This window comes from Heterodontus francisci, chromosome 1 (assembly GCF_036365525.1).
Source record: "Heterodontus francisci isolate sHetFra1 chromosome 1, sHetFra1.hap1, whole genome shotgun sequence".
Lineage (NCBI taxonomy): Eukaryota > Metazoa > Chordata > Chondrichthyes > Heterodontiformes > Heterodontidae > Heterodontus > Heterodontus francisci.
Window position 1 is genome coordinate 17,794,753 of NC_090371.1, and position 27,942 is coordinate 17,822,694.

Below are 27,942 nucleotides of genomic sequence, written 5' to 3' on the forward strand. Positions count from 1 at the left end.
AGAGTACAGAGGAGATTTACAAGAATGTTGCCAGGGCTCGAAAGTTGCAGCTATAAGGAAAGATTAGATAGGCGAGTGTTGTTTTCCTTAGAACAGAGGAGGCTGAGGTGTGACTTAATTGAGGTGTACAAAATTACGAAGGGCCTATATAGAGTAGACAGGAAGGACCTGTTTCCCCTAGTGGAGAGGTCAATTACCAGGGGGCACAGATTTAAGGTGATTGGTAGAAGGATTAAAGGGGACATGAGGAAAAACTTTTTCACCCAGAGGGTGGTGGGTGTCTGGAATTCACTGCCAGGAACGGTGGTGGAGGCAGGAACGCTCAATTCTTTTAAAAGGTACCTGGACATGCACCTGAAGTGCTGTAACCTGCAAGGCTATGGACAAGGTGCTGGAAAGTGGGATTAGATAGGGAGGCTAGTTTACTTGGCCTGCACGGACAAGATAGGCTGAATGGCCTCCTTCTGTGCCGTAATTTTCTCGATGGTTCTATGGTTCTAAGTCCCGCCTGAGACCATTTAAGGGCCTTGGTCACTTAAAATCATAGCACTGCTTCCAGGCACAGTGGGGGTGGGCTCACCACTGACTTTCTGGCCAGTGGGCGGGGCTTCCAGCCCAGCAAAAAATTCCGGCCTTTGGCTTGATGAAGGGAGGATGGTGGCTGAACCAGAGGGAATGTTCAGGTTGGGAGATTATTGAGGCCTGCTAGGAAAACAGACCTTAAATTTGGAGCTGACTCCTTGAGTAGATCAGCAGTGTCAGAGATATTGGCTGGGATTTTATACTGGCGACGGTGGTCTGAATGCCCGGAAAAAGTGATGCCGAGAACCCCCGCGTCGCCTTTTCTCTGGAAGGCCCAGAAGATCTAGTGCCAATCAGGCACTTAAGTGGACAGCAGTGAGTCTTCCACTTAAGGATCAAAGACCTGGTCACTGAAAGTCCCGCCCACAGAAAACTGCCGACCAATCAGAGGCCAGCAGGTCTTCCACTGAGCAGTGCCACTGTGGACTAGTGGCTGCTGCCGGAGAAGCACCTACTGGAGGCCCAGGAGCGGAACTGGACCCAGACAACAGGTAGGTCAGGGTGGGAGGTGTCACACAGGGTGGGTCCAAGGGGGAGGGGGCTATAGGGAGTTCTCTAGCAAGTGTGGGGGGGGGGGTGGCTCTCAGCGGGCTGACCCCTTCCCCATGTCGGCTCCCTTGTTCAGGCATTATGTGCCTTTTAATGAGGGACTCCACCTCTGGAGCCGGGAGGCAGCCCACATGGTTTTTCATGCCATGCTTCCCGTGAGGCAACAGGGCTGCCCGCCGCATGGTTAATTGCGGCAGCGGTGGTGGGATGAGGCGTTTAATTGGGCATTAATTGCCCAGTTTAGGGCCTCAATTGGCTTAATTCATCAACTGAATCATCACAGATCCCAGGACTGCGCCAGTGGCCCCCGGGATTTAGGTTTATTCGTCAAACAGAGAAAGTTCTCGCTGCTCTACTCAAAAGTCTCGGTACGGACTTCCGCAAATAACGACTCAAATGCAACAATTTGGCCTGAAATAATCATTCCAGCCGCCATATAAGACCCTGCTCTTTCTATTCCTATCCAATGAGAATCACTCAACCTTGGGATGGTTCTTGCCCTGGACGGAATTTTGGCGGACGCGGGAAGATGGCGGGAAACCCCCATCCCGCCACCATCCTACCCGACTTTATGCTCTCCTCGCCTCCAAACCTGCCACAGTGGAGAGCATAAAATTCCCCCCATTGTGGCAAATGGAACGGGTCGTTCAGGTTTATATTTACTCCAATGCTCAATGTGTGCAGCATGATCTGCCAGTTTCAAGATAGGAGGGCGGGGCCAAAGGGGAAGAGAAAGGAACCAGGTAATAGTTACAGGCAATGTAATCAATACTTTGACTTAATCAGTGCAGAAACCAACAGTGCTCAACCTTTGTGCAAATTGTTTTGTGCCAAATGTGACTCTTGTGTGCCAAAGCCGATGTTAAATATTTTAATTATTTGAATTTCCATTGTAGTATCATGCTGGATCTCAAAGAAACACACATATAGCTTTACACCGGGGTCCAGGGTATAAAGAAAGTAAGAAAGACTTACCTCTATATAACATTTTACATTGTATTTCAAAGTAAACTTAGATTCATGCACAATTCATTACTTTGAGATGCAGTAATTGTTATGCAGGCAAATATGGCTGCCATTTTGTATACAGCAAGATCCCAGAAACAACAATTCGATGAATAAGCACTTTTTGGTGCTGTTCGTAAGTTGGAGAATGTTAGCCAGGACGCTGAGAGAACTCCTGGTCTTCTTTGAATAGTGCCAAGGAGTCTTTAACAGCCACATGAGCAGGCATTTGGGGCCTTAGTTTGATGCCTCATCCAAGGATAGCGTGGCTGACATCAGTGAGGTGCTCAAGGATTTCAGAAGTTCTGTACTGGAACTGAACACCTCGAAATAATGAAAGCATTCAGAATATGTTGTGTTAGCTGTGTCTCAGTGGGTAGCACCACTGCCTCTGAGATTGTGGGCTCTAGACTCACTCCAGGGACTTGAGCAAGACGTCTGGGCTGACACACCCACTGCAGTACTGCGGGAGCACTGTGCTGTCTTTCAGATGAGATGTGAAACAGAGGCTCTGTCTGCCTTTTCAGGTAGATGTAAAAGGCCCCATGGTATGACTTTGATGAAGAGCAGGGGAGTTCCACTCTGTGTGGGAGCCATTATTATTCCTCAACCAACATTACCAATGCGGATTATCTGGTGATTTGGACATTACAGTTTATGGGAGCTTGCTGTACGCAAATTTGGCTGCCCCATTTCCTACATTATAACTCTGACTGCAGTTCAAAAGTACATAATTACCTGTAAAGTATTTTTGGGGCACCTCGAGGTCATGGAAGGCACTATATAAATGATTTTTTCCCCCCCTTTCTTTATACATGCTGAGTACTGTAGATCTTTACTTGGCTCACACATCCTGTTTTTACCAACTGTCTCTTTATTTTCTCAACATGGAGCCAACTCTAGTCATACACCACAAGCTCATACCTTGGCTAGTGCTGTGTGCTTTAGTCAGCTCAACGTGCTCCTCATTAAACTCAGGACCAGTACATTCAGCAGCTGCTATGTTGAGAACCTCCAGGTGAGCAGGTGAGTTAGTCTGAATAGACATTACTTATCGTCCGTGTTTTATTGAAGAACTTTTGTTGAACTATGGATTGGCTTCAAGACAAATTTCTGTTAGTTAGCGGACACGGAAACTCTTAAATATGTGTGACTGTACTGGGCCCCAACGATCTTCATTAAGGCTGCCTTAATTTTTCGGTTTTCTCAGGACACTGCCTGGTCTGATTCTGACCCGCACAGATGTGAAGGAACCAGATTAAATTTTTCCAGTGCGTGCTAAGGCAGCTGGTCACAGTTCTTTCTTTAATTCATTCTCGGGATGTGGCTGTTAGTGGCAAGGCTGGCATTTCTTAACCATCCCTAGTTTCCCTAGTTGCCCTGAGAAGGCGGTGATGGTGGGCCTTTTTGTTGAACCACTAATAGCTAGGCCACTTCAGAGGGCAGCTAAGGGTCAACTACGTTGTTGTGGGGACTGGAGTCACATGTAGGCCCAGACTGGGTAAGGACGGCACGATTTTTTTTCCCTGAAGGACATTAACGAACTGTTTGGGTTTTTAGGACAATCTGACAGCTTCATGTTCAGTTTTGCTGAGACCCAGCATCGTTTTTCCAGATTTAATTTAAACAGAGTTCAAATTCTCAAACTATCATGGTTGGATTTGTCAGTTCGAACTAGACAGCGTCCCTGGGCTGGGAGAGAGAGGGGGAAAAGAAATCAGTCTGAGCTCATGCTGCTTGGTACCCAATGACCCGTGCGGAAAGTGTACGTGTGCTGGTGATGAGGTCAGGTTTGAGCATGTATACCCAGGATAGACTTAGTTATTTGGAGCAGGTACCAGGGGTCCACTGTGGGTGGGGATGGGTGAGAAGAATCACAAGGAGAAATTATGCAAGATTAAAAATTTAAGCAAAATTAACCACTCCTATGCATGTGGCTGTTGTGGAAAGAAATGGTGATCGGGGGCCTTTATAAAGTCCTTTATAAAGCCCTGGTTAGGCCCCAAATAGAGTACTGCATCCAGTTCTGGTCACCACACTTTAGGAAGGATGTGAGGGTCCTTGAGAGGGTGCAGAGGAGATTTACCAGAATGGTTCCAGGGATGGAGGATTTTAGTTTCAAGGTTAGGTTGGAAAAGCTGGGTTTGTTCTCCTTAGAACAAAGGAGATTGAGGGGAGATTTGATAGAAGTGTACAAGATTATAACAGGCTTAGATAAGCTAGACAAGGCCTGCTCCCATTAACTAATGGTACAAGGACTGGGGGACTTAGATTGAAGGTTTTGGGCAAGAGATGCAGGAGTAATGTGAGGAAGAACACTTTTACACAGTCCAGAACAGTAAAACCAGAGGACACAGTTTGCATTTGAAGGGAAGTCAGCAGTGAGGGAGAGAAAATTCAAACTGGTCTGTGAAAACAATATTTCAGTGAATGAGAGATAAATCGAAACAGACCCCCTTGGGGAGACAACAGAAACAGTTGGTATTGATTCATTCAAATACAAATTAGAGAGATTTCTTTCAGAAAATAGCATTTTGGGGAACAGTACATGAGTAATTTGAGACAAGTCATGTTTAGTGTAACATGCAAGAGGGTCAGGTGACTTTGCAACTATGCAGGTTCCCAAAGTTCTCTACCCCTGGGGTTTTTCACACCTCATGTTTGTTGTAGGCTAATTGATAGAAACTGATTGCTATATTTAGTCAATAGCTATTTTGGGGTATGGTGACATAGTGGTTAGATTACTGGATTAGTAACGCAGCAGGCCTGGGCAAATGATTCATGAGACATGAGTGCAAATCCCAACAGAACAGCTGGGAATTTAAATTCATTTAAATAAATCTGGAATAAAACACTAGTCTCAGTAATGGTGACCAGGAAACTACTGGATTACCGAGAAAACCCATCTGGTTCACTATTGTCCTTGAGGGAAGAGAATCCACCATCCTTGCCTGGTCTGGCCTACATATGACTCCAGACCCACAGCAATGTGATTGACTCCTAACTGCTTCTGATATGGCTAGAAAGTCACTCAGTTATATACAAGAAGGCAGCTCACCACCTCCTTCTCAAGGGCAATTAGGGATGGGTAATAAATGCTGGCCTTGCCTGTGATGCCCACATCCTATGAATAAATTTAAAAAATCCTCCATTATCATTACATCATGTGACTATTGGGATGGTAGAAGGAAAACTAGTCTTTTCTCATCCAGCAGTTCCAATGTTCCTATGTCAGAGGATGCCTGGGCGGGAGGTAAGAGATGATGGTCGAACCAGCAATGGCACAAGGGTGAGAAGCGATGAAGAAGCAATGCGGCAGCTATTTACGTTGTCCGTCCTGGTGAGTTTCTTTTCTGCAGCCATTATTTTTGGGGAGTGTTGCTGGCATTTATTCTTCCTGCCATTTCGTGCCATGCTCTTCAGCAACAGTTCACCCCACCGCACCCCAAGTGATTGAGACCACAGCCAATTGATAATGATTACCATTAGTCAACAACTCCAGTATCGCTGTATCATGTGGACATTGCAACAGGAGATAGATAGGCTAGCAGAACGGGCAGACAGATGGCAGATGGAACTTAATACCGACATGTGTGAGGTGATGCATTTTGGCAGAAGGGATAGGGAGAGGCAATATAGACTTAATGGCACAGTTCTAAAGAGTGTGCAGGGATAGAGGGACTTGGGGTGCATGTGCATCAATCCGTGAAGGTGGCAGGACATATTGAGAGAGTGGTTAGTAAAGCATGTGGGATTTGGACTTCATAAATAGAGACATTGAGTACAAAAGCAGGAAAGTTACGCTGAACATTTATAAAGCTCTGGTTAGCCTTCAACTGGTGTATTGCATCCAGTTCTGGTCACCACACTTTAGGAAGAATTTGAGTGTCCTTGAGAGGGTGCAGAGGAGATTTGTCACAATGGTTCCAGGGATGAGGCATTTTAGTTACAAGGTTAGATTGGAAAGGTTGTTCTCCTTGGAGCAAAGGAGGTTGAAGAGAGATTTGATAGAGGTGTACAAGACTATGACAGGCTTAGATAAGTTAGACAAGGAAAACCTGTTCCCAATGAACTGATGGAACAAGGACTAGGGGACTCAGATTGAAGGTTTTGGGCAAGAGATGCAGGAGGAATGTGAGGAAGAACATTTTTTACACAGTGACTGTTAATTACCTGGAACTCACTGTCCATGAGAGCAGTGGAAGCAGCAACAATCAGTGACTTCAAAAGGAAATTGGACATTTGAAGGAAATAAACTTGCAGCACGATGGGGATAGGACGGGGGAGTGGGACTGACTAGATTGCTTCACGGAAAGCTAGCATGGCCTCCTTCTGTGCTGCAAATGACTCTATGCCTACCTGAACGGTAAAAGAGGAACTAGATGGATCCTGGTCTTTTTTCCATTTAGCAATTCCTAGGTTCTTAAATAGATTTGGTGGAAAGCATATAGCAGGTCACTTGCATAACTGATGGGTTGCATACAGCGTATGACTAACACAGTTGAGAAGAACTAAAAAGGATAGCACTTGAAGTTCAGTAATCGATAGGGTCACATACCAAGAACTGGAAAGTGGGATTAGGCTGGATAGCTCTTTGTCAGTTGACACAGACACGTTGAGCCGAATGGCCTCCTTCTGTGCTGTGGGTGTCTATGCTTCTATGATTAGGAGCTTCCATTGTTCTAATTTGCTTTGGCGTAACAGGAAGACCAACTCGAGGTTGAGAACTGCCATCGTAATTCCTCAGATACACAAACCTTCTCATGCACTTTTCTTATCAAATGCCACTACAGTAAATATTCAAACACAAATTCTCACTGAACCTAGTCACTGAGTGGCTGGGCCCTATGGGCTACATGGGTCCCAGGTCTGATTCTCTGTGCTGAGTTGGCTGATCAGAGAATTGTCAGAACACTTCCCATAACTTGCTATCCAAGTGCGCGATTGAAAAGCAAAATGTCCAGCCAGGAGCACAGCTCTGTAAAGTCAGCTCATGGATACCGAACTGGGTGATTGAATTTATTCAAGACTGAGTTAGGTTTTTGATTGACAAGGGAATCAAGGGTTATGGGGGGCAGACAGGAAACTGGAGTTGAGACCACAACCAGGTCAGCCATCATCTTATCGAATGGTGGAGCAGGCTCGAAGAGCTGAATGGCCTATTTCTGCTCCTAAGTGCTATGTTCCTATGGGTAGATTCATTGACCTTGTGCTTCTAGTAGGAAGCTATGTTTAATGGGAGCTGCAGTCAGAGACAGGGCTACAACAGCGGAACGCCGATTCTCCTAACCATGCTCCCATCCAACATGGCTTCCCACCAGGAGCCCACAACCTATGTAATTTTTGCCATTTATGTTCGCTCACGGGGCACTTTAACCAGCATGCCATGATGATATCTGACATTAAAGTTCCACCCATTGTGCCACCTGCAATCTAATAGGGCTTAAAATTTAACATGAGTTTTATCTGGAGTGACAGCATGAAGTATTTGGAATTGTGTTGCATTAATGTCTGTCTGGGTTGAGTGTAAGAGCCAGCTTCCCTTGGCTCTGGTAACAGCACACACTGTTTGTTCCTTTTCACTTTACTCAGGCATTTTCAATGAGGCTTAGCACAAATGGGCACAAAATATGTTGATCTGGGGTTTTAGATTTAACTCTTTCGGTACCATGTTCCCTCATATTTCTATATTAAAAATCTTCCTTTGGATTTTCTCAGGAGTCATTCCTGATGGAAAATTGTTGGAAACCCTGGTTATCTTTGTATCCGGGATTTCTGATTACCCCTGAGGAATTCATACAGCACAGAAGGAGGCCATTTGTCCCAACGAATTCATCTGCTTTATTTATAGAGGCTTGTCTGGTGGCTCAGTGCGAACTTGTGTCACCCATCATTGTAGTGAACCATTCAGCAAGGCCACAACATCAGTTATCAGTGGGGAATAAATACCTGACTTTAGTTAGAATGAAGTGGCCTCTTGCACAGCCCCCATTTTAATCACTTCATCAGTGCCTTCACCTGCCTAAAGTTTAAGCTCTAGAATTATCTCCTGAAACCTTTCTGTCTCCCTTGCTCTCTCTTCTCCTTTAAGATGCTCCTCAAATCCAAGCTCTGACCAAGTTTTTGTCTTAACATCTCCTTTATGTGATTCTGTATCAGATTTTGTCTGATAATTCTCCTGTGAAGCACCTTGGGATGTTTTACAACATCAAAGGCACCGTATAAAATTATAAAATGGTTACACCACAGAGCAATTTTGCTAGTCGTACTCCCCTGCCCTTTCTGAAGCTCTGCAATATTTTTCCATTCAGGTGCCTATCCAATTCCCTTTTAAAAGCCATGATTGAATCCGCCTCCAGCACACTCTCAGGTCATATTTCAGATTTTAACCACTTGCTGCGTAAAAAGGTTTTTTCCACATGCCACCTTTGGTTCTTTTGTCAATCGCTTTAAATCTGTGCCCTCTGGTTCTCGAGCTGCTCCCCAGTGAGAACAATTTCTCTCTATCTACACTGTCTAGACCCCTCGCGATTTTGAACACATATTAAATCTCCTCTCAAACTTCTCTTCTCTAAGGAGATCAACCCCGGCTTCTCCAATCTATCCATTAGAGGTTTGTAAAGGGAAAATCGTGTTTAACTAACTTGATTGAGTTTTTTGATGAGATAACAAGAAGTTGATGAGGATAATGCAATCGATATGGTGTACAAGGACTTCCAAAAGGTATTTGATAAAGTGCCACATAACAGGCTCGACAGCAAAGTTAGAGCCCATGGAATGAAAGGGACACTGGCCTCATGGGTAAGAAGTTGGCTGTGTGACAGGAAACAGAGTACTGGTGAATGGTTGTTTTTCGAACTGGAGGAAAATATACAGTGGGGTTCCCCATGGGTTGGTATTAGGACCCCTGCATTTTTTTGATCCAAATTAATGACCTAGATTTAGGTGTGCAGGGCACAATTTCAAGATTTACTGATGACACAAAACTTGGAAGTTCTAAAGGAGGTGCAGGAGCAGAAAGACCTGGGCATATCTGTGCACAAATCATTGAAGGTGACCTGACAGGTTGAGAAAACAATTAATACGGCATACGGAGCCTAGGCTTTAGAAATAGAGGCACAGAATACAAGAGCAAGGAAATTATGTTGAACCTTTATAAAATACTCATTTGGCCTCAACTGGAGTATTTGCCGGGGCTGGAATATCAGGGGCGAACTCTCTTCCACCCACCCTGGAAGCCGTAACCCTATTTTGCGTGGTTCAGGCAGTTAGTTGTCTGAAGTCATGGCTTCCACCCCTCTGAGGCAGGATGTCTTGCCTCCAAGAGCTGCCGGCCAATCAGAGGTCCGGCAGCTCTTCAGTCGCCGCCATGCCACTGGGAGCAGTGGCCACTGCTGGAACTGTAGCAGGCCCCCGACCAAGCCAGCTGTGGAGGCCACAGAAGAAGATGAGTGGGGCAGGCTTGCCCAGGCCTTGGTGAGGGGGGTGGGAGTTTGAGAGGACGGGAGGGTCATCAAGCAGGAGCGGTCCGTGGCGCTGGGGAGGGGGAGATGCTCTCTGTGGGGCACCGAGTGCTTGATCAGGATGGATACCCCTCACCCTTCTAAGCATGCAGAGAGGCCACCAGGTTTTACTGAGTGGCCTCCCTAGATGGCAAAGTGCCAATCCGTCACTGGTAAAATACCAATGGTGATGGGCAGGCAATGGGCGCACCATCCCAAAGAAAAGAACAAAGAACAAAGAAAATTACAGCACAGGAACAGGCCCTTCGGCCCTCCAAGCCTGCGCCGATCCAGATCCACCTGATTTTATATCCCTCATCCCTCCTTTAATTGTTAAAGCATAGAAGGAGGCCATTCGGCCCTTCATATCTGCACCGGCTCTCTGCATGAGCAATTTTCCTACTGCAATTCCCCCGCCTTCTTGCCCTAACCCTGTACATTCTTCCTTTTCAGATAACAGCCTAATTCCCTTTCGAATGCCTCAATTGAACCTGCCTGCACCACCCACTCAGGCAGCGCATTCCAGATCCTAACCACTTGCTGTGTGAAAATCTTTTCCCTCATGTCGCTTTTGCTTCTTTTGCCAATTATTTTAAATCTGTGCCCTCTCATTCTCGATCCTTTCTTGAGTGCGAGCAGTTTCTCCCTATCGACTCTGTCCAGACCCCGCATGATTTTGAATATCTCCATAAAATCCCCTCTCAGACCTCTCTTCTCTAAGGAAAACTGTCCCAACTTCTCCAATCTATCTTCACAACTGAAGTGCCTCATCCCTGGAATCATTCCCATGAAACTTTTCTGCACTCTCTCCAATGCCCTCACAACTTTCCTCAAGTGCGGCGCCCAGAACTGGACGCAATACTCCAGCTGAGGCCGAACTAGTGTCTTATACAAGTTCAACATAACTTCCTTGCTCTTGTACTCTGTGCCCCTATTAATAAAGCCCAGGATACTGTATGCTTTATTAACCACTCTCTCAACCTGTCCTGCCACCTTCAATGACTTATGCACATATACACCCAGGTCCCTCTGCTCCTGCACCCCCTTTGAATTGTACCCTTTATTCTATATTGTCTCTCCATGTTCTTCCTACCAAAGTAAATCACTTCATATTTCTCTGCATTGAACTTCATCTGTCACTTGTCTGCCCATTCCACCAGCTTGTTTATGTCCTTTTGAAGTGCTACACTATCCTCCTCACAGTTCACAATGCTTCCAAGTTTCGTATCATCTGCAAATTTTGAAATTGTGCCCTGTACACCAAGGTCTAGGTCTTTTATACATATCAGGAAGAGCAAGGGTCCCAACACTGAAATGATTCGTCCATGACCAGTTTCTTTCCTCGTTGACAATTCCACAACACGTTACCATAAAAGTACTTGATTATCTCCGTCTGGGAGCAAATCATTGCCTGAACTATCAATCCATCAGCGAATCTGGACACAGATATCAGAGGTAAAAGGAATTGTTTCCAAACCAATCCCAGTTAAAGTTGTAATGACTGGCATTGGAGAGTAATGCTGGCAGAGACCTAAAGAGTGGGAAGAACAGTTACTTTTCATTTACAAAGACATTGCGTTCAGGAAACTTTTCTTTTTTAATTTGTGGAAGGGCAAGAGGTAGCTAAAGTATGCAGTATTCTAGTTAGTGTATCATATATTTATGAGGCATAGAGTACAAAGGCAGAGAAGTTATGGTAAACCTATATGCACCACACTTTAGGATGGAAGTGAAGGTTTTGGAGAGGTTTACTAAAAGATTTACTAAAAAGGTTCCAGGGTTGAGGGATTGCAGTTATGTGGATTAACTAGAGAAGCTGGGGTTGTTCTCTTAAGAGCAGAGAAGGCTAAGATAAGATGTGATAGAGGTGTTTAAAATCATCAATGGTTTGGATAGTAAATAAAGAGAAACTGTTTCCAAAGGCTGAAGGGTTAATAACGAGAGGACACTGATCTAAGGTGGTTGGAAAAGAACCAGAGATGACATAAGGAAAAACCTTTTTGCATAACAAGTGGTTAGGATTTGGAATGCACTGCCTGATAGGGCAGTGGAAGCAGATACAATACAAACCTTCAAAAGGGAGTTGGATAAATACTTGCCGGCCTATTTCCTTTCCTATGTTCCTATAATATTTGAGGACTTGACAGTGGAAGCACCTCTCAGAGAATAATGATTACCTTGCCAAGAATCTTCCCTCGCTTGCTCATGCAGATGTAATGACCCGTCTCTTTCCCCTTAATTCTCACATGGCTGCCGAATGTGTCTGTCTCCACCACAAGAAGAGCTGGAAGTGAAGGGAAGAAAAAAAATGTGGAATAAGCAAATAAGCAAAACCAAGGATGAGACAAGTTTATTTGGCCCAAAGAACCTCATCCCTCTCATACCTTAACTATCCTATATAGCCTCATTCCTCTCATACCCTACTCATCCCATTGAAGCTCGCCCCACTATTACCCAAACGAGCCCATCAAAGCTCATCTCTCTAGTACCCTAACTCTCCCATTATAGGACCTAGCCCCACTGTGGTCACCTCTTCTTGTTCCCAGCATTTCTCATTCTTTGACTGATGACTTCCTTGTCAGTAATGGTTTAAAACTCTGTGGTCAGAGCTCCTCTATGGGCTGCACGTAGGGACATCATGAATCCACTCATGAAGAATTTTCCTTAGATATCTCTAACAAAATTGCAGATGAGTCCTAAGAGAATATGCTTATGATTTGGATTAAAATTCCTCTTCGGCAGAGAGCGTATATCATGAAATTGCACACTGTCGGTCTACAGGTTTCTGTCGAGGATGCAAAAACAATGCCTTTTACCCTTGGCTTATGGGTTCTTATGATTTTAAAATATCCCCATTAAGGTCTGTGTTAAAGTAGCTTAGACAGGAATTTTAACTAAAGTGTTAATCAATTCACTAAATGTAGCACTCGGAGGAAATGACACCATTTTATGTTGAAACGATAAGTGGAACACAAGGTGCTTTTCGCTTAAACAAATTTATTAAAAATAATAGTTCTTTTAAAAAAGTTATAGAATCTCAAACAGAAATTGGGCCAGGGAAACCCCATTGGTAGCTAATGGAGCCATGTCTTCAGAATCCGTTCTGGAACAGTCCAATCCTGAGAAACTCGAAATAGGTCTAAATTCAGCTGAGGAACCTCATGCTTTTCAACACTTATTTTAATTAGGCAGTGGCAGGGGTTTTGAACAAATGGCACGCCCATTGTAAATTCTTTTAAGGAGCTTATTAATGAGATTACCAAAGACTTGCATTATAATTGCTCTGAACATCATAACATAATCCACGGCCAACAGACTGCATTTAAAGTCTGTTAGTGTTGTTATGGAGGCAAATATGACAGCCAATTTGCGCACAGCAAGCTCCATAATAGGCGATAAAAATGAGCAATTAATTGTTTTGCTGTTATTGGGCAGGACAATTCGGGAGAATTCTCTGCCCTTGTTTGAAAAAGTGCAGCAGGATTCTTTATAATCACCTCCATTGCTCCCTAAACCCTTCTGCCTTTCTATATATCTCCCGTTTCAAACCTCTGCTCATGGCATAGCTCTTTGACCGCAGGTCAAGTCTTCTTCCAAATTTTGCTTGATGTCCTGGCCTCCCTCATCACCTTTGTCCTTGTGAACTGCCTTGAGATGTTTTTGTTAAGCCACAAGCATTATATAAGTGTACATGATCACAAGCTGATTGCAGGAAAGGTGGAAATTGGTGACCTTTTAGGTTACGAATTAACTGAAAGGTTTAACAGAGAGGGTACTGACAATAAACTAGACTGTCTTGTAAGACAGTCATAACATAATCTTGTAAGACAGTCTCCAGTCTATTCTTGTCCAAAACCTTCATCTTAAAAAAAGTTAGCTTTTTTAGCTCTGGAAGTACATTAATGCAGCTCGTTAGCTGAGAAAATCTGACCGACATCAGTCAGACGGAATAAAATTACAGAGGCTAGCGAATGATTTTCTTTTAAAAATTAAGAATTTCCATCCAAAAATAAAAATAGATTTCAAGGAAACTAGAAAATTGTTGTGAAACTCCTAAGTCAAATAGAACTAAATTCTTGATTTAACCGACATAGAGGACTTACTGTAGGTATAACCTTGTAAAAGGCGACTTCAGGACTGGCGTCACCAAGCATGTCTTCACATAGTGATTAACACTGGATTGGCCTCTGGGTGGGGGGTGGTGGTAAAAACACTGGTTTATTCCAGAGCAGTTGCGTGCTGTATTGGGCGATCGTAGGTTTCAGTGGTGGAATGAACTAGCTGAGTCTAAATGGCCTCCATCATCTCCACTTATCACTGTGATATTATTACATATCTCACCGACCTACATTGGCTCTCAGTCCGAGGAAATAGCTCGTATTCACGTCTCTCCTCATAACTATATTTTTCTATCCCTGGTGAACCTACGCTATACAAATTCACTCCACTTGCTGACCTACACTGCCTCCAATGCCTCAATTTAAAAATTCTCATTCCTCTGTTTAAGTCTCTACAAGACCTCACCCCTTCCTATCTCGAGAACCTCCTCAAGCCTTCATGAACTCCCTGATTTCCTTCACTCCATCATTGGCGGCGTGCCTTCAGTTGCCTAGGCACAAAGCTTCAGAATTCCCTCTCTAAACCTTTCCGTCTCCCTACCACTCTCTCTTCCTTTAAGATGCAGCGTAAAATCTACTCCTTTGATCAAATTTTTGGTCACCTGTCTTAATACCTCCTCATATGGCTCAGGGTCAAATTTTGTCTGATTACGCTCCTGTGAAGTGCTTTGGTATGTTTTACTATGTCAACAACACTATATCAATAAAAGTTGGCACAGAACAACAAAAGACATCGGAGGGCGGAGTTTCGGAGCGGTGAGTATATAAAAAAACTTACCGCGGGGATTCTCGGAGCAGACTCGGAGGGCGGAGTTAACCTGGGGATTCTTGGAGCAGACTCGGAGGGCGGAGTTCCGGAGCGGTGAGTTTACAGAGTAAGTTACCTCGGGTGGAAAAAAAACTGAAAAAATGATGTCACAGGAAAGCTGTGACTTGATTGCTGGTAGGGAATCTGTACCGAATTTGAAAATAAAACTGATAAAAATTGATTAAAACACTAATTAACTAATAAGTAGAGTAACTAAACCAGAGGGAGGAGATTACTGTATTTAGACAACATTTAATATTTATTGTAGAAATCTAGCACTAGGGACCACATAGTGAAGTGTATCATAATTTAGTAAGGATTTAATAAGTATTTATTTATTTTATATCAATTAACTAATTAGTGATAGAAATGTCAGTTAGAGGGGTGAAGTGCTTCACCTGTGAGATGTGGGAAGTCCGTGACGCTTCCAGCGTTCCGGGCGATGACATCTGCAGGAAGTGTACCCAGTTGCAGCTCCTCACAGACCACATGGATCGGTTGGAGTGGCAACTGGATGCACTTAGGAGCATGCAGGTGGCGGAAAGCGTCATAGACAGGAGTTTTAGAGAAGTGGTTACACCCAAGGTGCAGGCAGATAGATGGGTGACCGCTAGAAGGGGCAGGCAGTCAGTGCAGGAATCCCCTGTGGCTATCCCCCTCTCTAACAAGTCTACAGTTTTGGATACTGTTGGGGGGGGTGGCCTATCAGGGGAAAACAGCAGCAGCCAGAGCAGTGGCACCACGGCTGGCACTGTTGTTCAGCAGGGAGGAACAAAGCGCAGAAGAGCAATAGTTATAGAGGACTCTATAGTCAGGGGCACAGATAGGCGCTTCTGTGGACGTGAAAGAGACTCCAGGATGGAATGTTGCCTCCCTGGTGCCAGGTCAAGGATGTCTCTGAACGGACAGGGGGCATTCTGAAGGGGGAGGGTGAACAGCTGGAGGTTGTGGTACACATCGGTATCAACGACATAGGCAGGAAGAGTGATGAGGTCCTGCAGGGGAAGTTTAGGGAGTGAGGTAGTAAGTTAAAAAACAGGACTTCTAGGGTTGTAATCTCTGGATTACTCCCTGTGCCACGTGCCAGTGAGGCTAGAAATAGGAAGATAGTGCAGCTAAACACGTGGCTGAGCAGCTGGTGTAGAAGGGAGGGTTTCAGATATCTGGACCATTGGGCTCTCTTCAGGGACAGATGGGACCTGTACAAGAAGGACGGGTTGCATCTAAACTGGAAGGGCACTAATATCCTGGCTGCAAGGTTTGCTAGCGTCACTCGGGAGGGTTTAAACTAGTGTGGCAGGGGGGTGGGAACCAGAGCAGTAGGACAGCTAGTGAAGTAAATGAGGAGGACATAGTAAATAAGGCCAGTAGGACTAAGAGGAAGAGCAGGCAGGGAGATGTTGCTGAGCACAGCGGGACTGGTGGTCTGAAGTGCATTTGTTTCAATGCGAGAAGTATAACAGGTAAGGCAGATGAACTTAGAGCTTGGATTAGTGCTTGGAAATATGATGTTGTTGCTATTACAGAGACTTGGTTGAGGGAAGGGCAGGATTGGCAGCTAAATGTTCCAGGCTTTAGAAGCTTCAGGCGGGATAGAGGGGGATGTAAAAGGGGTGGGGGAGTTGCATTACTGGTTAGGGAGAATATCACAGCTGTACTGTGGGAGGACACCTCAGAGGGATCATGCAGCGAGGCAATATGGGTGGAGCTCAGGAATAGGAAGGGTGCAATCACGATGTTGGGGGTTTACTACAGGCCTCCCAACAGCCAGTGGGAGGTAGAGGAGCAGATATGTAGACAGATTTTGGAAAGATGTAAAGGTAACAGGGTTGTAGTGGTGGGTGATTTTAACTTCCCCTATATTGACTGGGACTCACTTAGTTCTAGGGGCTTGGATGGGGCAGAATTTGTGAGGAGCATCCAGGAGGGCTTCTTGAAACAGTATGTAGATAGTCCAACTAGGGATGGGACCATTCTGGACCTGGTATTGGGGAATGAGCCCGGCCAGGTGGTTGAAGTTTCAGTGGGGGAGCATTTCGGGGGCAGTAACCATAATTCCATAAGTTTTAAGGTACTTGTGGATAAGGATAAGAGTAGTCCTCGGGTGAAGGTGCTAAATTGGGGGAAGGCAAATTATAACAGTATTAGGCAGGAACTGATTCTCCAACATTATTTTAAAGAGCAGGGGGAGTTCTCCCCGATGTCCTGGTTGCTGTTTATCCCTCACTAAAACAGATTATCTGGTGATTATTGCACTGCTGTATGTGAGATCTCGCCATGTGTGAATTGGGGTCCTATATTGTGACAGCAACTACACTTTAGATACACTTCATTGGTTGTAAAGCACTTAGGAGATTCTGAGGTCATGAAAGGTGCAATGTTAGTGCAAGTTCTTTCTTTCCATCATAGCCAGTCTGGTTTCTGCCCTATTCAGTGCGACTACTTTGATCAGCATTACTGATGAGCTGCAAATATACCAACCTTACTTACCTTCCTCCTCATTGCAGATCATTGCTGTGTCCTACTGTATCTCTCCCTTCTCAAGACTTTGGAGCTGAGGAATTCTTCCCTCCCTCAGTCCGTCCTTTCTCTTACAATGTTTAGGTTTGGAAAACCCAAGCGTGGTGCCACCCAACCACTGCTTCTTGATTGACCTCATCTTCTTTCCAAGCTTGCTGCCGTCTTGCGATTGTGGGCCATGGTCCTTCACTTGGGTTACTCAGCTGGGAAAGCGCAGTCCTTGTAATTACTGGCAGTTGTAGCAAAACCCATTTTATTTTTGTTTTCTGTACCACGGTCTCAATATCTAAATAGTACGGTTAATTACACGAGTGGTATGTTTTTTTCTCCACTGTAAACAGTCAAGTATTGGCTGAGCTGCAATTTTTTGGTCAGCAACTCCAGTAATCGGCACTCACACACACATAAGGAAAGTTCTGTAGTCCAGCTGTCAACATGATGGCACTCTACATCTCCAGTACTACAGCTCGTATTTGACAAACAATGGGGGAGATGATGAAACATGGGGAAGATCAAAGTGGGGTGGAGGTGGAGGGGGGCGGGGGGAGGGGAGAAGGAAAGTTTTTTTAAATTAATTCTCGAGATCTGGGCATCATTGTAAGGCCAGCATTTATTGTCCGTTCTTAAGTTGTCTTGACTGAGTGTCTGGCTAGGCCACTTCAGAGGACAATTAAGTGCCAACAACAATTGGAGTCACATATAAGGACAGAAGGTTTTACTTTCCTGAAGGGACATTAGTAAACCAGTTGGGCTTTTATGACAGTCTGGCAACTTCATGATCACTTTTACTAACACTAGATTTTTATTTTTAGATTTTCTTTTTTTTACAAAACTGAATTCAAGTTCTTAAACTGCCACAACAGGATTTAAATTCATATCCTACAAATCGTTCAGTCGATCTGTCAATAACAGCAACTTGTATTTCCATAGCGCTGTTAACATAATGAAAAGTCCCAAGGTGTTTCACAGGCTTGCTTTAAATCAAAGGCAATGTTATGGCAGGCAACCAAAGGCTTGACCAAAGAGGTAGATTTTCAGCTGTATCTTAAAGGAGGAAAGAAAGGTCGAGAGGCAGAGAGGTTTAAATGGGGGAATTCCAGAGCTTAGGGACTTGGGAGATGAAGGCACAACTGTCAATGGTGGAGTGACTAAAATTGGGGATTCTCAAGAAGCCAGCATTGATCTTATGACTGACGGAAGGTCATTGATGAAGCAGCTGAAGATGGTTGGGCCTAGAATACTATCCTGAGGAACTCCTGCAGAGATGGCCTGGAGCTGAGATGATTGACCTCCAAAAACTACAACTATCTTCCTTTGCGCTGGAGAGTTTTCCCCCTGATTCCCATTGACCTCAGTTTTACTAAGGCTCCTTGATGCCATACTCGGTCAAATGCTGCCTTTTTGTCAAGGGCAGTCACTCTCACCTCTTGAGTTCAGCTCTTTTGTCCATGTTTGAACCAAGGCTGAAATGAGGTCTGGAGCTGAGTGGCCCTGGCAGAACCCAAACTGAGCGTCACTGAGCAGGTTATGGCTATGCAAGTGTCGCACTGTTGATGACACCTTCCATCACTTTATTGATGATTGAGAGTAGATCAAAGGGGCGGTAATTGGTCGGGTTGGACTCGTCCTGCTTGTTGTGTACAGGACACACCTGGTTAAATTTTTTTAAAATTTACACTGTATTCATTCATGGGAAGTGGACGTCACTGGCTATGTCAGCATTTATTGCCCATCCCTAATTGCCCTTGAGAAGGTGGTGGTGAGTTGCCTTCTTGAACCGCTGCAGTCCATGTGGGGTAGGTATACCCACAGTGCTGTTAGGAAGGGAGTTCCAGGATTTTGACCCAGTGACAGTGAAGGTACGGCGATATAGTTCCAAGTCAGGATGTTGTGTGAATTGGACGGGAACTTGCAGGTGGTGGTGTTCCCATGCACCTGCTGCTCTTGTCCTTCGAGGTGGTACAGGTCGCGGGTTTGGAAGGTGCTGTCTAAGGAGCCTTGGTGCATTGCTGCAGTGCATCTTGTAGATGGTACACACTGCTGCCACTGTGCGTCGGTGGTGGAGGGAGTGAATGTTTGTAGATGGGGTGCCAAACAAGTGGACTGCTTTGCACTGGATGGTATTGAGCTTCTTGAGTGTTGTTGGAGCTGCACCCATCCAGGCAAATGGAGAGTATTCCATCACACTCCAGACTTGTGCCTTGTAGATGGTGGACATGCTTTGGGGAGTCAGGAGGTGAGTTACTCGCCTCAGGATTCCTAGCCTCTGACCTGCTCTTGTCGCCACGGTATTTATATGGCTACTCCAGTTCAGTTTCTGGTCAATGGTAGCCCCTAGGATGTTGATAGTGAGGGATTCAGTGATGGTAATGCCAAAGAATGTCAAGGAGAGATGGTTAAATTCTCTCTTGTTGGAGTTGATCATTGCCTGTCACTTGTGTGGCGCAAATGTTACTTGCCACTTATCATCCCAAGCCTGGATATTGTCCAGGTCTTGCTGCATTTCTGGACGGATTGCTTCAGTATTTGACGAGTCACGAATGGTGCTGAACATTGTGCAATCATCAGCGAATATCCCCACTTCTGACCTTATGATTGAAGGAAGGTCATTGATGAAGCAGCTGAAGATGGTTGGGCCTAGGATACTACCCTGAGGAACTCCTGCAGTGATGTCCTGGAGCTCAGATGATTGACCTCCAACAACCACAGCCATTTTCCTTTGCGCTAGGTATGACTCCAGCCAGCAGAGAGTTTTCCCCCTGATTCCCATTGACTCCAGTTTTGCTAGGGTTCCTTGATGCCATACTCGGTCAAATGGTGAGGTGAGAGTGACTGCCCTCGACATCAGGGCAGCATTTGACCGAGTATGACCTAGAACAAACAAAGAACAAAGATAATTACAGCACAGGAAACAGGCCCTTCGGCCCTCCAAGCCTGCGCCGATCCAGATCCTCTCTCTAAACATGTCGCCTATTTTCTAAGGTTCTGTATCTCTTTTCTTCCTGCCCATTCATGTATCTGTCTAGATACATCTTAAAAGACTCCATCGTGCCCGCATCTACCACCTCCGCTGGCAATGCGTTCCAGGTGCCCACCACCCTCTGCGTAAAGAACTTTCCACGCATATCCCCCCTAAACTTTTCCCCTTTCACTTTGAACTCGTGTCCTCTAGTAATTGAAACCCCCACTCTGGGAAAAAGCCTCTTGCTATCCACCCTGTCTATACCTCTCATGATTTTGTACACCTCAATCAGGTCCCCCCTCAACCTCCGTCTTTCTAATGAAAATAATCCTAATCTACTCAACCTCTCTTCATAGCTAGCGCCCTCCATACCAGGCAACATCCTGGTGAACCTCCTCTGCACCCTCTCCAAAGCATCCACATCCTTTTGATAATGTGGCGACCAGAACTGTACGCAGTATTCCAAATGTGGCCGAACCAAAGTCCTATACAACTGTAACATGACCTGCCAACTCTTGTACTCAATGCCCCGTCCGATGAAGGAAAGCATGCCGTATGCCTTCTTGACCACTCTATTTACCTGCGTTGCCACCTTCAGGGAACAGTGGACCTGAACACCCAAATCTCTCTGTACATCAATTTTCCCCAGGACTTTTCCATTTACTGTAGAGTTCACTCTTGAATTGGATCTTCCAAAATGCATCACCTTGCATTTGCCCTGATTGAACTCCATCTGCCATTTCTCTGCCCAACTCTCCAATCTATCTATATTCTGCTGTATTCTCTGACAGTCCCCTTCACTATCTGCTACTCCACCAATCTTAGTGTCGTCTGCAAACTTGCTAATCAGTCCACCTATACTTTCCTCCAAATCATTAATGTACCATCAATCATAAGGTCAGAAGTGGGGATGTTCGCTGATGATTGCACACTGTTCAGCACCATTCGTGACTCCTCAGATACTGAAGCTGTCCGTGTAGAAATGCAGCAAGACCTGGACAATATCCAGGTTCGGCTGATAAGTGGCAAGTATCATTCGCGCCACATAAGTGCCAGGCAATGACCATCTCCAACAAGAGAGAATCTAACCATCTCCCTTGACATTTAATGGCATTACCATCGCTGAATCCCCCATTATCAACATCCTAGGGGCTACCGTTGACCAGAAACTGAACTGGAGTAGCCATATAAATACCGTGGCTACAAGAGCAGGTCAGAGGCTAGGAATCCTGAGGCGAGTAACTCGCCTCCTGACTCCCCAAAGCCTGTCGACCATCTACAAGGCACAAGTCAGGAGTGTGATGGAATACTCTCCACTTGCCTGGATGGGTGCAGCTCCAACAACACTCAAGAAGCTTGACACCATCCAGGACAAAGCAGCCACTTGATTGGCACCCCATCTACAAACATTCATTCCCTCCACCACCGACGCACAGTGGCAGCAGTGTGTACCATCTACAAGATGCACTGCAGCAATGCACCAAGGCTCCTTAGACAGCACCTTCCAAACCCGCGACCTCTACCAACTAGAAGGACAAGGGCAGCAAATGCATGGAAACACCACCACCTGCAAGTTCCCCTTCAAGTTACACACCATCCTGACTTGGAACTATATCACCGTTCCTTCACTGTCGCTGGGTCAAAATCCTGGAACTCCCTTCCTAACAGCACTGTGGGTATCCCCACCCCAAATGGACTGCAGCAGTTCAAGAAGGCAGCTCACCACCACCTTCTCAAGGGCAATTAAGGATGGGCAATAAATGCTGGCCTGGCCAGCGACGCCCACATCCCGTGAATGAATTTTAAAAAATGCTGCCTTGATGTCAAGAGCAGTCACTCTCACCTCACCTCTTGAGTTCAGCTCTTTTGTCCATGTTTGAACCAAGGCTGAAAGAAGGTCAGGTGTTGAGTGGCCCTGGCGGAGCCCAAACTGGGTATCACTGAGCAGGTTATTGCTAAGTAAGTGCTGCTTGATGGCACTGTTGATGACACCTTCCATCACTTTGCTGATGATCGAGAGTAGACTGATGGGGCGGTAATTGGCAGGGTTGGACTTGTCCTGTTTTTTGTGTCCAGGACATACCTGGGCAATTTTCCACATTGCTGGGTAGATGCCAGTGTTGTAGCTGTACTGGAACAGCTTGGCTAGGGGTGCGGCAAGTTCTGGAGCACAGGTCTTCAGTACTATTGCCGGAATATTGTCAGGGCCCATAGCCTTTGCAGTATCCAGTGCCTTCAGTCATTTCTTGATATCACGTGGAGTGAATCGAATTGGCTGAGGTCTGGCATCTGTAATGCTGGGGACTTCAGGAGGGGGCCGAGATGGATCATCAACTCAGCACTTCTGGCTGAAGATTGATGCAAATGCCTTATCTTTCGCACTGATGTGCTGGGCTGCCCCATCATTGTGGATGGGGGTATTTGTGGAGCCACCTCCTCCAGTTAGTTGTTTAATTGTCCACCATCATTCAATTTTCCACATTGCTGGGTAGATGCCAGTGTTGTAGCTGTACTGGAACAGTTTGCCTAGGGGCGCAGCAAGTTCTGGAGCAAAGGTCCTCAGTAATATTGACGGAATGTTGTCAGGGCCCCTCGCCTTTGCCGTATCCAGTGCCTTCCGTCATTTTGTGATATCACAGGGAGTGAATCGAATTGGCTGAAGACTGGCATCTGTGATGCTGGGAACTTCAGGAGGAAGCCAAGATAGATCATCGGCACTTCTGGCTGAAGATTGTTAATGGAAGGGAGGGACATGGTCGAGGCAGCTGATCAGATGGTCTTGATCTCTTTCATTCCAGTAGACTTCTGGTGTGTATGTGTGTGTGTATACATATATATATATGTAACACTGCAGTGTCTTGTAGTGTCAGCTTGGCTCAATTAGTAGCACTTTCACCTCCTAGTCATAAGGTTGTGGGTACCAAGTCCACTTCAGAGATTTAAGCACATAACCTACACTGATACTCCAGTGCAGTACTGAGGGAGTATTTCACCTTTGGGGCTGCCGTGCTTTAGATGGGACGTTCAAGATATCAATCAAGATATCCTGATCGCATGCCACTGTTCAGAGGAGAGGAAAGAATTCCCTTGGTGTCCTCCTCAACACTGTAGGGTCATCTGAAGGACCTCATTCCCTTCAGTACCGCACTGGCGTGTTGGCCTAGATAACACACTCAAGTTCTCTAAAGGAGCTGAACCACGGGCTTCTGGCTGAGAAGTGAGAGTGCTCCCAGCAGAAAGAGAAACAGAAAATGCTGGACATACTTCGCTGGTCTGGCAGCATCTGCGGAGAGAGAAACAGAATTTACGTTTCAGTTCTGAAGAAAGGTCATCAACCTGAAACGTTAACTCTGTTTCCCTCTCCACAGAGGCTGCCAGACCTGCTGAGTATTTCCAGCATTTTGTTTTTCTTTCAGATTTTCAGCATCTGCAGTATTTTGCTTTTGTGTTACCAACTGAGCCAAGCTAAATTCGGTGGAGGGGAAATTAGAAGAAACAGCAGCAGCAGGGGAGACAGTGGCATCCTGGTAAGGTGACTGAATTAGTAATCCAGAGGCCGAGGATAATGCCCTAGGGACATCGGTTCAAATCCCACCATGGCAGCATAGAATTAAAATTCAATTAATTAATCAATACAATTAATTAATAAAAACCCAGAACAGTAAGCTAGTCTCAGTAATGGTGTCATGAAACTGTCTTCGATTGTCATAAAAACCCATCTGATTCACTAATATCCTTTAGAGAAGGAAATCTGCTGTCCTTACCTAGTCTGGCCCACATGTGACCCACAGCAATGTGGTTGACTCTTAACTGCCTCTGAAATGGCCTAGCAAACCACTCAGTTGTCAAGGGCAATTAGGGATGGGCAACAAATTCTGGCCTTGCCAATGATGCCCACATGAAGGAATAAAAAAAGGTGACCATCAGCAGAGTAGAATTTCCCTTTAAGAAGTTCCAAAGTTCCATGATATGATTAACCTACTTATATCTTTGACAAGTGTTTACACAATGACACTAAATGTCCCAATGTAAATATCTAGAGCTCCACACGCACAACTGAAATCAGCACACACACCTGACTCAGCCCAGGCTTCCTAGATTGTTGAGTCATGCCACAGGAACTGATGTTGCATTATTGGGACCAGCTGACTTGTAATAAGCTGCAGTGGTCAAAGTGCACACAGGGTGCATTGAAGTCTTTGCTTCCACAGCAAGTTAAAAAGAGAGAGAGAGAAGTCACTGTAGCGCAGACAGCACGTTACTGAGCAACATGCCAATGGTGACCCTGGTCACTTCTTTAGCTGTTTCTACGTTGAGCAGGTCTCGGATAGTCGGTGACATCTGAAGGTTAAACTAACTGGGTTACTCAAGGCTTAAAGGAGTCTGGAAGACCACCATTGGTCTCCTGCCAGTAAGAATGGGCAGTAGAGTGAGTTAGGGAAGGTACTGAGGAGCAACTCTGTCAATAGTTTAATTAGAGTTGCCAACTCACTAGGATTAGATGTTATAGAGAGTTATAGAGAGATACAGCACTGAAATAGGCCTTTCGGCCCACCAATTCTGTGCCGACCATCAACCAACCATTTATACTAACCCTACATTAATCCCATATTCCCTACCACATCTTTGAGTCTTCAGGAATTCAAGTTTAATTGCCTGGATACTGCTGCAAACAAAAACCAGGAGAAAACCCAGACATGCATTAAAAATACAGCTTATTTTCATTTTCCTGGAACACTTTGTTTAATAGTTATGAAAATGTTGGCGATGGAAGGGAGTGGGGGGCAGGGAGAGACTGTGTGACTGGTTGGGCGCAGTTAGAAGTGCAAAGTCATGAAACCTCCAGGACTACACCCAACCACAGTGGCAGCCCTAGACTTAGTGGGGTCATCAGTGAAAGGGCCTAGATTGGGCTTTCAATCTGCAGCACAGTGCATCTTCGTTTGGCTAATGGTAAGTAGACTACCCCTGGCCTCAGCACTGCCAGGCTGATGGCCAAGCCTCCCATTCTCTCCATCACAATCCAGCAGATCTTGTTATTGTGTATATCGAGATGAGGAGAGGATCAGCTTCATTACTGGTGTCCCTCACATGAGGATTGGCCACTTGGGTGAGATACTGGAGGGCATCAGACATCTGTGGAACTGTAACCCGAGGATTTAGTCAGTGCCTCAAGGCAGTAAGGGAGAGAGAACGGTAGGAAGAGAAACAGGATGATACCTTTATTGGTAAGCAGTATGAGAAGGAAGGTTGAATCTCTGGCTAAGGAATGTTAATGGGGAGGAAGTCTCAGTGGCTGAGCATTGTTGAAGGAAAGGTTGGTTCTATGGCTAAGTACTGTTGAAAGGAGTTTGGCTGCTTGAGTAAACAATGTTAAAGGGGAGGTTGGTTCTGGATAAGCACTGTTAAGGGTCAGGTTGACTCTCTAGGTAACCATTATTAACAAGGAGGGTGACTCTATTGGTAAACAATCTTAAAGGGGAAGGTAACTATACATCAACACTGTTAAAGGGGAAGGTAACTCTATAGTTCAGAACTATTAGCAAAAAAGTGACTGTAATGGTAAGCATTATTCAGGAAACACTGCTATAGCTAATCACTGGAAAAGGGTGCTGTTCCCCCAGCCCTACAAAAATACATTATGAATTTATCTTTTGATGCATTCAATGGGCTTCCAGAAGCTTTTCCTGAGCAGTGCGTCCATGTGGAACTTTCCACACAGTAGGCCTTCAGAATAATACAGTAGACATTGCTGAAAATAGAGACATTTTGTCGAAGCTTTTCAACATACACTCATCAGGACAATTGGTAAGAATAGCAATGTAAGGGAAACAATGGATTTGTACTGTTTGAGAAGAGAGTGCTGATTGGTTGGCAAGTGGACTCTGATTGGTAGAGCCGTTGCTATGCAGAATGCACCAGTTTATGGTGACTGACAGTTAACTGCCAAGTTTGTTTGAAATTTAAACCAGGCAGCTTGACTCTGATTTGTCAAGACATTGCCCTGAGGAATGAACCAGCAAATGGCTGTCACTTATTTTGTTTAGCTCAAACAGGCGCAATGTGTGTACATGTTCTTTCTGTCTCCAAAGACCAGGACCCTGTGTACTAATGTATGTAGCTTCCAGTACGTGCAAATGTGCCACACTGCAAGTCCAAATGACAATCTTAATTCTTAACACATTGTGGATTATTTAGCAAATGTTGTCCAATTGCGGAATCACATCGAATGTTGGACACTGTGTTTTGAGTTTTGCAAGCACGGGCTGGTTGGGTACGGCCTGTACCTTGCCTGTTGCAAACAGCGGAAGGGACATGTTGTTTGATGCGATCCGCCAGTCTTTGGGACGTATGGCCTATTTATCTAGCATCACACTGGCATTGAAATTCATATATAGCATTAATCATTTGTGTAATAGGCAGAAGGTCTTTTTGGCTTGACGGCAGCATCCTGTTAGTGGTGAATACCACACGTGTAGCTACTGCAAGGATGCTACCATCGAGCCAAAAAGACAACTTCGACAAAATGTCTCTATTTTCAGCAACCTCAAGTTCTGTGCGACCAAACAACTATTTAAAGTAGAGATCAAAGCTAAATACAGAAAGTGCAGAGCAGATCCTATGAAGATAATAAGACAGACAAAGAGAGAGTATGAGAATATTAGCATTGTCTTGTGGAGGTTGAGGGCATGGCTGAGCTACTAAATGAGCTTTTTACATCTGTCCTTTTTTTAAAATTCATTCATGGGATGTGGGTGTCACTGGCCAGGCCAGCATTTATTGCCCATCCCTAATTGCCCTTGAAAAGGTGATGGTGAGCTGCCTTCTTGAACCGCTGCAGTCCAATTGGGGTAGGTAGACCCACTGTGCTGCTAGGAAGGGAGTTCCAGGATTTTGACCCAGCGACAGTGAAGGAACGGCGATATAGTTCCAAGTCAGGATGGTGTGTGACTTGGAGGGGAACTTGCAGGTGGTGGTGTTTCCATGTATTTGCTGCCCTTGTCCTTCTAGTTGGTAGAGGTCGCGGGTTTGGAAGGTGCTGTCTAAGGAGCCTTGGTGCATTGCTGCAGTGCATCTTGTAGATGGTACACACTGCTGCCACTGTGCGTCGGTGGTGGAGGGAGTGAATGTTTGTAGATGGGGTGCCAATCAAGCGGGCTGCTTTGTCCTGGATGGTGTTGAGCGTCTTGAGGGTTGTTGGAGCTGCACCCATCCAGGCAAGTGGAGAGTATTCCATCACATTCCTGACTTGTGCCTTATAGATGGCGGACATGCTTTGGGGAGTCAGGAGGTGAGTTACTCGCCTCAGGATTCCTAGCCTCTGACCTGCTCTTGTAGCCACGGTATTTATATGGCTACTCCAGTTCAGTTTCTGTTCAATGGTAGCCCCTAGGGTGTTGGGTGTCAAGGGGAGATGGTTAGATTCTCTCTTGTTGGAGATGGTCATTGCCTGGCACTTGTGTGGCGCGAATGTTACTTGCCACTTATCAGCCCAAGCCTGGATATTGTCCAGGTCTTGCTGCATTTCTACACGGACTGATTCAGTATCTGAGGAGTCACGAATGGTGCTGAACATTGTGCAATCATCAGCGAACATCCCCACTTCTGACCTTATGATTGAAGGAAGGTCATTGATGAAGCAGCTGAAGATGGTTGGGCCTAGGACACTACACTGAGGAACTCCTGCAGTGATGTCCTGGAGCTCAGATGATTGACCTCCAACAACCACAACCATCTTCCTTTGCACTAGGTATGACACCAGCCAGCGGAGGGTTTTCCCCCTGATTCCCATTGACCTCAGTTTTGCTAGGGCTCCTTGATGCCACACTCAGTCAAATGCTGCCTTGTTGTCAAGGGCAGTCACTCTCACCTCACCTCTTGAGTTCAGCTCTTTTG

The 27,942-nt window shown here is 45.4% G+C and overlaps 1 protein-coding gene across 1 annotated transcript in view; it reads right to left on the bottom strand.

Annotated features, from left to right (window-relative positions):
• fgf24 (fibroblast growth factor 24) overlaps positions 1 to 27,942 on the bottom strand; it is a 131,238-nt gene that overhangs the window by 6,319 nt on the left and 96,977 nt on the right. Inside the window, exon 3 of the mRNA XM_068040678.1 lies at positions 11,816 to 11,922. Coding sequence (XP_067896779.1) covers positions 11,816 to 11,922 — 107 coding nt within the window. The remainder of the gene's footprint in view (positions 1 to 11,815; positions 11,923 to 27,942) is intronic.